The 13,347-nt window shown below is 44.7% G+C and overlaps 1 protein-coding gene across 1 annotated transcript in view; it reads right to left on the bottom strand.

Moving 5' to 3' along the window:
* LOC140464058 (dynein axonemal heavy chain 17-like) overlaps positions 1-13,347 on the bottom strand; it is a 408,886-nt gene that overhangs the window by 300,558 nt on the left and 94,981 nt on the right. The window contains exon 16 of the mRNA XM_072558720.1: positions 3,329-3,415. Within this exon, the coding sequence (XP_072414821.1) occupies positions 3,329-3,415 (87 nt within the window). The remainder of the gene's footprint in view (positions 1-3,328; positions 3,416-13,347) is intronic.

Genomic DNA, 13,347 nt, shown 5'->3' with positions numbered 1-13,347 from the left:
AGCCTCAAACTGTGCTGCTTGGGCCAGAGGACTATTAGGGATAGAGAGCCCATAGTAATGACAGGGAATGTCATTCTCCACACTAAACACACCCTAGTACAGGTGCAAAACACAGGGAACTGGGTTCCCCCAGCCAAGGGAAAGGAAGACCCATTTAATACCCAGTAATTACACATTCTGTTTCACAGGAGAGGGATGGGTTTGCTTTTATGCCCTGGTTCCCAAAAATGACTCATGCGTCCAGATACAGTGCACTTATCAGCACTGTACAGTCACCACGGGACAGTTTACCTGCACCTGCAGGGAGCAAGTGTGCTTGAATGTGACCACAGACAGACAATTCATATGTGGTCAGTGAAATGGCACCCATGTCAGCTCTGCCACACGGACATACCCATTCAACACTTAGGAGCTGGGGAGGCACCCAGGGAATCAAGGGCAACATGGGTGGACAGACAGATGGAAGGACAGGACAATGTACGTTACCGAGCGGCGAAGGGGTTTGTTTTTCTATTTAAGGGAACTTATGCAACAGACACCCCACACCTCCCAAACCTATTTACAGTGGGGACATTTGCACCCCTTCCTGTACCATGCCCCGGCGGGGGACATGTTCGGAAAAGGATAGTGACCCACTCCATCAGCCAGGAGCTCTGTGCTGACTGGAAGGTGCCCACCACTTTGGGGTCATCATTGGGATATGAATTCTTAAGATCTCTATCTTTGGGTTGGGGGGGCACAGCAGGGATCATCATCACTAAAACCGAAATTACCTTGTATATGGCCTGGCTATCTTAGGCAATAATACCTCAAAAGCGCTGGAAGCAATTAATACAGAGCTGGCTGAACTCAGACTCTACACACAGTAGACACATTACGCAGTGGATTATTAATTAGCAAAGCAAGGTGGAGTTTGTAAAATCATTGGTGACAATTGTATCACCCATGTTATTGATGCCTCTGATAACATTACAGAAGCCATCAAGCGAGACCAGCGAGATAATTTTGGACAGGGAGCCACAATCACAGACAGCTAGCTAAACTGGTTCTTAGGTAAATCTTGGGGGCACTATTTGGCATATGGAATAGTTCTCCTCATTGCACTCATGCTGGTATTCTGTGTGGGCCTCAGGTGTTAAAAGCTCTGTTGTAAGGCGCTACTGATGAGAACTGTACCAGCAGTGAGTGTCGCCATGGAAGAGCCCCCAACGACATTAGCACTCCATGATATCTCTCAGGAGGAGGAGCTCCTAGAGAGGATCTACGTCTACATGTAAATTGGGTAACCTATGGGAGATCTCCAAAGTTGCCCCCTTGACTACAAAGGGGGTAGTGAAGTGGGAGATACCACGGGTCAGGGTAACACTAGGCACACAGACACACATGATGGCCACTGAGCCACATGTTGGCCACTTGACACACAAGATGGTCACCAGACCACAATATGGTGTGAGACACCAGAGCAAACATAGATACTGCCTGGGGCTACGAGAATGCCAGCATGATGCACTCACAACCTAGTTGATTAGTTTAAGGTGAGTGGGAGAGAGAATACATACATGTAGCGTATACTGCACACCAAAGTGTCTGGGTCCAGCCAACACCTTTAATAGAAATGCTAACTCTTTGATACAGATTCAATACAAAGTGCTCATAGCCAGTAATCATCCTTCGCAGGAAGAGTGATTAGCACCCATTACTACAGCAATGAACATCTGCGCAGACATTGAAACAGACAATGTCTGTGCTGAAACTAACAACAAACTGCGCTGAAATTAACAAAGGCTGCGCTGGAGCCGACAATGACTATATCGAAACTATCAACGGTTCTGCAATGTTTACAATAAACAAACTATGCTACAGAAACATCCCTGACCTATTATATCACAAAATGTATAAAAGTATCTTGACATGTGCTCCATGTTGAGAGAAGAATCGCAGCTGACCACTGTGCTGTTGGTATCTTTCTCTTCCCGGAGCTCCGGTATTTCCTTGCACAATAAACTCTGTCGTTGAACCCCGACTCTGATTCCAAGGCTAGTGAGTTTTCCCACAACAATAACAGTAGATGTCTCATCTATATCAGATATGACATAGAACTCACAGGTTAGCAGCCATCCAACAAATTTGAAACTTGACACAGAGATGAGTGTTGTGGCGTTAGCAAAGAAAGTCCTTTGATTGAGGAAAATGAAACTATAACCTTCTGATAGTGAACTGTACAGTTCAGACAGAGCCCCATCAACATGAAAGGAAAGTTATGAGTAACCTTAAAATGTAGAGACCAATCTATTCAAGATATTCGAGATGGTTCTGTCAGAAACTAACATTCATAATATGTTGACAGAGCTGACATACAATATTTTAATAGTTTAATCTTAATCCAGAAACCTTATACCCTTTTTGTTAGAATGTTCCTTGAGACTAATTTTAGATATTTTCTAGACAATTGTCTCAGAGATCTACTACACATCTTTGGCACAGGTGGAACTTGAACCCCTATCTCCTAGCTCAGAGGTAGGGATTTACCACTGTGTCACAAGAACTTTAATCGAACTACTTTCATGATTGGAGTCTTACACAGTTACTCCATGTAAGGCATTAAACAGGTTTCATAAAATGGAAAGATTTTAGGCACATTTTAGGCACAGACTACCTCATTCCTCACTTTAAAAAAAAAGCTCCAGCTAGGAAGTAAACAACTCCAAGGGATAAATTCTGATGAAAGACTGAATTCTGATTAAAGTTAAAGACTGAAGGACATTGACTACTTTTAGCTATTTTTAGCTGTTCATTGTATTTTTCTTTCCAGTTTCAGGAGTTCCTGGTGTTACATGGAGTTGGCACAAGGTTAGTTGATCACTTCACCCATCATTATTTTATTTAACCAATGGATTTACAAATGGATGCTTTTCCTTCTAATAGCTCACCTATTTACCAAGTCTGGTGATCAGCAGAAATACACACAGACTTGTATCAATAGCTAGATTCTTTTGTAGCCATCAAGTCCTGGAATGAAACTGGAACCCAAGGTTTTCCAGCTCAGAGGCGAGTGTGCTACCTATCGAGCCAGTCCAGTTCCCAAGATTCTAACTTGTAAAATCTTAATTCTTATCCATGAAATGACAATGAGATAATTAATAGGAATTAAATTAAGGATTCATTTTAGTTAACAAAAAGAAGGTACTGATAGTGAGATGCAGATCTTATTTTTCTTCCAGTATTACTTAGTTATGACGATATCTACTATGCTTTCTTGATGCATGCAGTTAGTTATTGAATGGACATGTTTTGGTGCCAATTGATTAAAATACAAATTCATAATTACCTTATCTAAAGCCTTATATGGATTTGGATTGTCAAACTTAAAAGGAGCCTTCACTTTAAATTTTTGTCTAAAGCCATGTTGATTAATCTGTAGAAAAGATTAAATAAAAAGTATCAATATACAAAGGAGTTTCTACTATAAAGTCTTACTTTAGAGATAAGATGAAAAATAAATACCAATGAGTAGATGTATTAGTCAAGAGCATTCCTTTACTTTTATTCCTTAATTGTGGTATCACTGGTGAGTTCGGCATTTGTTGCTCATCCCCATAGAATCATACAACATGGAAAGACACCCTTTGGTCCAACCAGCTTATGCTGACCATGTTCCTAAATTAAACTAGTCACATCTGCCTGCATCCTTGAAATGATTGGAAGGAGGAGTTAAGAACCAATCATATTACTGTGGGTCAGAGTCACTTGAAGGTTAGTCTAGAAAAAGACAACAGATTTCCTTCCCCAACAACTTTGTAGGACTGCCATTTCTGAGACTAGCTTTCGGTTCCAGATTTTATTTATTAAATTCAATTGTCATGGTGTGTTTTGAATATTTGTCACCAGAGCATAGTTTCGGCCTTTGGATTACTAGTTTAGTACCATTAACACGATGCTCGTCATGATTTGGAGATGCCGGTGTTGGATTGGGTATCAAAAGTTAAAAATCACACAATACCATGTTATAGTCTAAAAGGTTTATTTGGAAGCCTTCATCAGGCTTCTCCAAAACCACCTCCCAGGTCGTGTGTGTCCAGGTGCAGGACACAGTGGAGAAGAACAGATATATAAATCTTTATTGATATTTTACCACCAGGAAGAAAGGAAACACCCGAGTGGCCAGTGACAAGCAGTGCTCTTTTCCCCTGTTAATTTTTTATTTGGAGAGTCTGTAACACTGGTCTGGCTTCCTCAGAGCCAGCTCTCAGAGTGAAAACAGCACCCCTGACACTCCTGTTTATTTAGTTATTTTTTCTTTTTTTATTGCCCCCACACTACTGCCTAACTGCGGTAGTGCTTATTTTTTCCCCCAGCACCCATGTTGTGTGTGTGCAGGTGTGAGACATAGTGAAAGACACAAGGTGTACAAATCTTTATTCAGGTTTCCACCACCAGGAAGAAGAGAAACACCCAAGTGGCCAGTGACAAGCAATGCCCTTTTCCCCTGTTAATTGTTTTCTCCACACTAATTTTTTTTTCTTGAATGGGGGATACTCCTATTTATTTTTTTTTTTTTCTTTTCTCTTTTACTCAGAGTGAACAGAACTTTTGACCCTCCTGTTTTTTTTCTGAACCTCTGACTCTCCGGTTTTTTTTCACCTCACACTACCACCTAACTGTGGTAGTGCTTATTTTTTCCCCAGCACCCATGTTGTGTGTGTGCAGGTGTGAGACACAGTGAGAGACACAAGGTGCACGAAACTTTATTCAATTTCCACCACCAGGAAGAAAAGAAACACCCAAGTGGCCAGTGACAAGCAGTGCCCTTTTCCCCTGTTAATTTTTTTCTCCACACTAATTCTTTTTTTACTCCGCCTAACCGCAGTAGTGCTTATTTTTTCCACAGCACCCATGGTGTGTGTGTGCAAGTGTGAGACACAATGAGAGACACAAGGTGCACGAATCTTTATTCAATTTCCACCACCAGGAAGATAGGAAAACACCCAGGTAGCCCTTGTAAAATGATCTCCATGGTCCACTGGAAAAGGACACAAGGCTGTTGATACCCAAATAGCAGTCTTTATATCGGTGTAAACCCTTGTGGTGTTAATTATGGTATACATCTGGGATTCCTCATCCAGTCACAAATGTAGGGAGGCATGGCTCATGTCCAGCTTCACAAAGCATAGCCCCCCCCCCCCACCAACTTTGCAGACAAGGACTCTATGTGAGGGACTGGGGATTTATCCAGCTACAAGAAGCAGTTTTCCATTTGCTTAAAATCCCATCAAAGGTGAACTGAATAGTCAGGCTTCACAATCAGTATGACCAGTGCTGCCCATTCCTCAAATTAAACTACTTCGATGATTCCTTTGCTCTCCAGCCTGCTAATCTCAGCCTCTACTTTTGCCCACAGAATTGCTTCTTGGTCAACATGTAAAGTGAGTTTGGACCCTGTGATAGTCCCAAGTCCTTCTTCCAAAAACTTCTGGATATTTCACTAGGATGTCACTGAGGCAGCCATTTTCCAATTGAAAAATGTTGAGCCAATCTAGGTGAATCTTTCTCAATTAATTCTGCCCCCATAGGCTTAGACTGCTCTTACTACCATCAGTGGTAACTGCACTAACTGCTTCTTGTAGGAGACCAGAACTGAAGTCGTACCCTTAATTTGCAACAGTTCCCTAGTGTATGTTCTCACTCAGGCTGGTGTCTTGTGCAAATTTAAGGGTTGGAGACCCAAGTGAATCTTGTTAAACAGGTTCTGCAACTACAGATCCAGCTGCACTGGTATTGAACTCAGTGGGAAGTGGGTGACTAATTAATATTTCATGATATTAATTTCAATCAGTTCTGATTTGGAAGTTGCTGTTCCAACCCACATGAAGGGGTCTTTCCAGAGAGTGCACTCTCCTGTGTACCAGCATACAAACTTTCTTACTCAAGTCATGTTTTGTGGAACTCCTTTGCTGTCTCAAGTCCACATACCTGCAGCAACTACAATGGCTTGCCAGCTCAGATTCTGAAGAACCTTTTAGCCACTTGGTCAAGGTTCGCCTTTATTCTGGTGTTTTGCTGTGGGCTGGCCTAGGGCCTCTCTTATCAGGATATGCCCCATGTAAGGCTTTGTGATTGCCTACACACAACTGGTTTTCCCCATGTTTAATCAGATAGGTGAGAGTCTCCACTACCATTGGGATGTTCTGTAGTTCCCAGGCTACACTTGTTGATTTCCTAGTAACAAAGCCAGTTGAGGTACCTGTTTTAAGTCCAATTGGGCTTTAGCTAGTAGACTCTTTAATTATTGTCCCTCCCTGCACCACTGAGATAACTGCAGAGAGGCCAATATCCCATCACCAAGTCACCTTTTAATTTACTTACGCAATGTACGCTAGCTGTGTACAGCCAGACCAGAGTCAGTCCCTTGAACTGGGAAGATTCTAAATCCCCAGTTAATATTGGTCAGCGAGTGCCTCCTGATTGGGATTGTTAACCTAGATCAATCAAGGACCTCTTAGTCAAGGAGATCCACCTGATTCCAATTACTACAGGATCCTTGGTGAATTTTTGCAGTGTATCTTGTAGCTAATACACACTGCTGCTACAAATCTTTGGGAGTGGAAAGAGTAGATGCTTGTGGATGTACTGTCAATCAAACAGACTACTTTGTCATGGATGATATCCAGCTTCTTTAGTCGTGTTGGAGCTGCACCCATCCAAGCAAGTATTCCATCACACTCCTGTCATCTAATGTTTGGAAGGTGGACAGGTTTTGGAAATCAACAGGTGAGTTAGTCACCACAGTATTCTAAGCCTCTAACCGACTCTTATAAACACTGTGTTTCTATGGCAAGTCAAGCTGAGTTTGTAGTCAATACTAACTACAAGGATGTTGATAGTGGGGAAATTCAGTAATGGTAAAATCAATGAAGATCAAGGGGTGGTAATTAGATTGTTTCTTATTGGTGATGGTCATTGCCTGGAATGTTACTTGCCACTTGTCAGCAAAGCCTGGATAGCCTCTAGACATTGTTGTCTTTAAATACTGACTACTTCAGTATGTGAGAAGTCATGAATGGTTTTGAACATTGAACAATCATTGGCAAACATCCCCATTTCCGATCTTATGATCGGAGGGCAGGTCATTGATGAAGCAGCTGAAGATGGATGAGGCAAGGACATTCCTGAGGAACTCTTGCAGAGGTGTCCTAGAGCTGAGATGACTGACCTCCAACAATTACAACTGACAGCCAGACTACTTTCTCTCTCTTCACAGAAGGAGCGGGAGCAGCAGAGGAAGTGACGGCAAACAGAGGGGCAGCCGGGAAGGAGAACTGTGAGTATAAATACTCACCCTTTAATCACCAACGGTCATTTGAGTGGGAGCAGCGGCCGAGGAAAAGCGAACCCGGGAGACTACAGCTAAGGTAAGACAGTTTGTTTCAAAATTACTTACCTGTAGCGGGCAGCGGAAGTGAGGTTGGAGCGCATAGCTGGGCGGGAAGGTAAGTGATTAGTATTTGAGTGGGTGTGTTCTAGACCCCAGGTCCTACTTTCGTAGGGCCTCCCTCCCACCCTCCTCCTCTAACCTAACTTTAAAGTCCACAGGTTATTGACTCAGTGTTCTTGTTTTTGGAGACAAAGTGTACAGTCATGGCAGCGCAGGCGGTGGAATGTTCCTCCTGCAGGATGTTTGAGGTAGGGGTGACCACCGATACTCCTGCCGACTTCGTCTGCAGGAAATGCAGTCAGATCCTGATCCTCACCGAACGAGTTAGGGAACTGGAACTGGAGCTGGATGAGCTGAGGATTATTCGAGAGGCTGAGAGGGTGATCGATAGAAGCTACAGGGACATAGTTACGCCGGAGAACAGAGGTAGCTGGGTAACAGTTAGAGGTGGGAAGGGGAAGAAGCAGGCAGTGCAGGGTTCCCCTGTGGTCGTTCCCCTAAAAAATAAGTATCCAGCTTTGGAAACTGTTGGGGGGGACAGCCTTGCAGGTGTAAGCTGCAGTGAAGGGGTCTGTGGCTCTGAGACTCAGAAGGGAAAGGGGGAGAGGAGGAGAGCGCTAGTTATAGGGGACTCTCTAGTTAGAGGGATGGACAGGCGGTTCTGTGGACATGGGCGAGACTCTCGGATGGTTTGTTGCCTCCCGGGTGCTAGGGTCCGAGACGTCTCGGACCGTGTCTTCAGAATCCTTAAGGGGGAGGGTGTGCAGCCAGAGGTCGTGGTACACATTGGCACCAACGACATAGGTAGGAAGAGGGGTGGGGAGGTCATTCAAGAGCTCAAGGAGTTAGGCTGGAAGCTAAAAGCTAGGACAGACAGAGTCGTCATCTCTGGGTTGTTGCCGGTGCCACTTGACAGTGAGGCAAAGAATAGGGAGAGAGTGCAGTTGAACATGTGGCTGCAAGGATGGTGTAGGAGGGAGGGCTTCAGATATTTGGACAATTGGACTGCATTCTGGGGAAGGTGGGACCTGTATAAACAGGACGGGTTGCACCTGAACCAGAAGGGCACCAATATCCTGGGGGGTAGGTTTGCTCGCACTCTTCGGGGGGGTTTAAACTAATTTGGCAGGGGGATGGGATCCGGACTTGTAGTCCAGCAAGTAAGCTAGCTGTGTGTCAGGATGCCTAAGACTGTAGGGAGGCTGTGGAGAAGGTAGCACTGACAGGGACTACTTGCGGACACAGAGATGGGCTCAAGTGCGTATACTTCAATGCAAGGAGTATCAGAAATAAGGTGGGTGAACTTAAGGCGTGGATCGGTACGTGGGACTACGATGTTGTGGCCATCACGGAAACATGGATAGATGAGGGACAGGAATGGCTGTTGGAGGTTCCTGGTTACAGATGTTTCAGTAAGATTAGGGAGGGTGGTAAAAAAGAAGGGGGGGTGGCATTGCTAATTAGAAATGGTATAACGGCTGCAGAAAGGAAGTTTGAGGGGGATCTGCCTCTGGAGGTAGTATGGGCTGAAGTCAGAAATAGGAAAGGTGCAGTCACCTTGTTGGGTGTTTATTATAGGCCCCCCAATAGCAGCAGAGATGTGGAGAAACAGATTGGGAAACAGATTTTGGAAAGGTGCAGAAGCCACAGGGTCGTAGTCATGGGCGACTTCAACTTCCCAAATATCGATTGGAAGCTCTTTAGATCAAGTAGATTGGATGGGGCGGTGTTTGTGCAGTGTGTCCAGGAAGCTTTTCTAACGCAGTATGTAGAGTGTCCAACCAGAGGGGAGGCCATATTGGATTTGGTACTCGGTAATGAACCGGGACAAGTGGTGGGCTTGTTAGTGGGTGAACATTTTGGTGATGGTGACCACAATTCTGTGACTTTCACCTTGGTTATGGAGAGAGATAGGTGCGCACAACAAGGAAGATTTTATAATTGGGGGAAGGGAAATTACGATGCTGTAAGACAGGATTTGAGGAGCATACGTTGGGAGCATAGGCTGTCAGGGAAGGATGTGGTGGAAATGTGGAACTTTTTCAAGGAGCAGATACGACGTGTCCTTGATATGTATGTACCTATCAGGCAGGAAAGAAATGGTCGTGTGAGGGAGCCTTGGTTGACGAGGGAGGTTGAATGTCTAGTAAAGAGGAAGAAGGATGCTTACATAAGGTTGAGGAAACAGGGTTCAGACAGAGCAGTGGAGGGATACAGGATAGCCAGAAGGGACCTGAAGAAAGGGATTAGGAGAGCTAAGAGAGGGCATGAAAAATCCTTGGCGGATAGGATCAAGGATAACCCCAAGGCATTCTATGCGTATGTGAGAAACCTGAGAATGACGAGAACGAGGGTAGGTCCGATCAAGGACAGTAGTGGGAGACTGTGTATTGAGTCGGAAGAGATAGGAGAGGTCTTGAACAAGTACTTCTCTTCAGTATTTACGAACGAGAGGGACCGTATTGTTGAAGAGGAGAGTGTGAAACGGACTGATAAGTTAGAAGAGATACCTGTTAGGAAGGAAGATGTGTTGGACATTTTGAACAACTTGAGGATAGACAAGTCCCCCAGGCCTGACGGGATATATCCTAAGATTATGTGGGAAGCAAGAGAGGAAATTGCAGTACCGTTGGCAATGATCTTCTCGTCTTCACTGGCAACGGGGGTGGTACCAGGGGACTGGAGAGTAGCGAATGTTGTGCCCCTGTTCAAAAAAGGGAATAGGGATAACCCTGGGAATTACAGGCCAGTTAGTCTTACTTCTGTGATAGGCAAAGTAATGGAAAGGGTACTGAGGGATAGGATTTACGAGTATCTGGAAAGACACTGCTTGATTAGGGACAGCCAGCACGGATTTGTGAAGGGTAGGTCTTGCCTTACAAGTCTTATTGAATTCTTCGAGGAGGTGACCAAGCATGTGGATGAGGGTAGAGCAGTGGATGTAGTGTACATGGATTTTAGTAAGGCATTTGATAAGGTTCTCCATGGTAGGCTTATGCGGAAAGTCAAGAGGCATGGGATAGAGGGAAATTTGGCCAATTGGATAGAAAACTGGCTAACCGGTCGAAGGCAGAGAGTGGTGGTAGATGGTAAATATTCAGCCTGGAGCCCAGTTACAAGTGGAGTTCCGCAGGGTTCAGTTCTGGGTCCTCTGCTGTTTGTAATTTTTATTAATGACTTAGATGAGGGAGTCGAAGGGTGGGTCAGTAAATTTGCAGATGATACGAAGATAGGTGGAGTTGTGGACAGTGAGGAGGGCTGTTGTCGGCTGCAGAGGGACTTAGATATGATGCAGAGCTGGGCTGAGGAGTGGCAGATGGAGTTCAACCCTGCCAAGTGTGAGGTTGTCCATTTTGGAAGAACAAATAAGAATGCGGAATACAGGGTTAATGGTAGGGTTCTTAGTCAGGTGGTGGAACAGAGGGATCTTGGGGTCTATGTACATAGATCTTTGAAGGTTGCCACTCAGGTGGATAGAGTTTGTAAGAAGGCCTATGGAGTATTATCGTTCATTAGCAGAGGGATTGAATTCAAGAGTCGTGAAGTGATGTTGCAGCTGTACAGGACTTTGGTTAGGCCACAGTTGGAGTACTGTGTGCAGTTCTGGTCGCCTCACTTTAGGAAAGGTGTGGAAGCTTTGGAGAGGGTGCAGAGAAGATTTACCAGGATGTTGCCTGGAATGGAGAGTAGGTCGTACGAGGATAGGTTGAGAGTTCTCGGCCTTTTCTCGTTGGAACGGCGAAGGATGAGGGGTGACTTGATAGAGGTTTATAAGATGATCAGAGGAATAGAAAGAGTAGACAGTCAGAAACTTTTTCCCCGGGTACAACAGAGTGTTACAAGGGGACATAAATTTAAGGTGAAGGGTGGAAGGTATAGGGGAGATGTCAGGGGTGGGTTCTTTACCCAGAGAGTGGTGGGGGCATGGAATGCGCTGCCCGTGGGAGTGGTAGAGTCAGAATCATTGGCGACCTTTAAGCGGCATTTGGATAGGTACATGGATGGGTGCTTAATCTAGGTTAGAAGTTCGGCACAACATCGTGGGCCGAAGGGCCTGTTCTGTGCTGCATTGTTCTATGTTCTATGTTCTATGTTCTATGACCACTAGGACTCATAACAGCACACAAACCAACAGCCACGCTCAGACAACAACTCACCAGAGCGAAGGACCTGATACCCAACATGAGCAAAACTAATGTAGTGTACAAAATCCCATGCAAGGACTGCACAAAATACTACATCGGACAAACAGGAAGACAGTTAACGATCCATATACACGAACACCAACTAGCCACGAAACGACACGACCAGTTATCCTTAGTAGCCACACACACAGACGAAAAGCAACATGAATTCGACTGGGACAACACTACCATTATAGGGCAAGCCAAACAGAGAACAGCCAGGGAATTCCTAGAGGCATGGCACTCATCCACAGACTCTATCAACAAACACATCGACCTGGACCCAATATACTGGCCACTACAGCGGACAGCTCGAACTGACAACCGGAAGCGGCAGAGACAGGCCACTATAAATGCCGGAGGAAACAGCACAGAAGCGCTTCACAGGAGGCTCCCAAGCACTGAGGATGTCACCTAGACAGGGGACAAAACGTTTGCAAGACAAATTCCCAGCTCGGCGAACAGAACCACACAATTACAACTGTTTCCCAATGTGCCAGGTTTGACTCCAACCAGCAGAGAAGTTGTCCTTGATACTCATATTGATGCCAATTTTGCTAGGGTACCTTGATGCCACACACAGTTGAATGATGTCAAATCTATCTCTCTCACCTCATCTCACCTCTGGAATTCAGCTCTTTTGTCCATATTTGAATCAAGGCTTTAATGAGATCAAGAGCTGAGTGCCCCTAGTGGAATACAAATTGGATATCACTGCACAGGTGTTGCTTGATAGCACTGTTGATGACACCTTCTGTCATTTTACACATGATCAAGAGTAAAATGATGGGGTGGGAATTGACCAGGTTGAATTTATTCTGCTTTTTGTGTACAGGACATACCTATGCAAATTTCTACTTTGTCTAGTAGATGCCAGTGCTGTAACTATACTGGAAAAGTTTCTCTAGGGGAGCAGCAAGTTCTTGGCACAAGTCATCAGCACTATTGCCAAAATGTCATCAGGCCCCATAGCCTTTGCACTATCCAGTACCTCTAACCATTTCTTGATATCATGTAGAGTGAATCAAATTGCCAAAGACTGGCATTTGTAATGCTGGAGACCACTGAAGGAGGTTGATATAAATCACCTACTTGACACTTACAGCTGAAGGTTGCTGTGGATGCTTCAGCCTTATCTTTTGCATGCATGTGTTGAACTCTTCTATCATTGAGGATGGGCATATTTGTGGGGCCTCATCCACTTCTGGCGAATTGTATAATTGTCGACCACCATTCACAATTAGAGATGACAGAATTGCTTTGATCTGATCCATTGGTTGTCAGACCACTTAGCTCTCAGCATAACTTTTTGCTTGTGCTGTTTGCCATGCAAATAGTCCTCTTTGGTAGCTTCACCAAGTTGACACCTCATTTTTAGGTCTACCTGGTGCTGCTCCTGGCATATTGTTCTGCACTCTTCATTGATCCAGGGTTGATCCCCTAGCTTGATGGTAATGGATGACTGGGGGTTACGCTGGGCCATGAGACTACAGATTGTATTGAAGTAAAATTATGTTGCTGTTCATGGCCCCTAGCGCCTCATGGTTGCCCAGATCTGTTTGAAGTCTGTCCCATTTAGCATAATGATAGTGCAACACAACATTGAGAATACTCTCCATGTATAGAGGCCAATTGGTCCATTGATTTTACACTGACCTTCTGAAGACCTTCCCACTCAGAACCTCCTGACCCCTCTACTTGCCCACCCTATCCCTTAACCCTGCTTTATCA

Source organism: Chiloscyllium punctatum, chromosome 39, assembly GCF_047496795.1.
Source record: "Chiloscyllium punctatum isolate Juve2018m chromosome 39, sChiPun1.3, whole genome shotgun sequence".
In the NCBI taxonomy this organism is placed as follows: domain Eukaryota; kingdom Metazoa; phylum Chordata; class Chondrichthyes; order Orectolobiformes; family Hemiscylliidae; genus Chiloscyllium; species Chiloscyllium punctatum.
The sequence above is the reverse complement of the archived record's forward strand: the minus strand, read 5'-3'. Positions and strand labels throughout refer to the sequence as shown.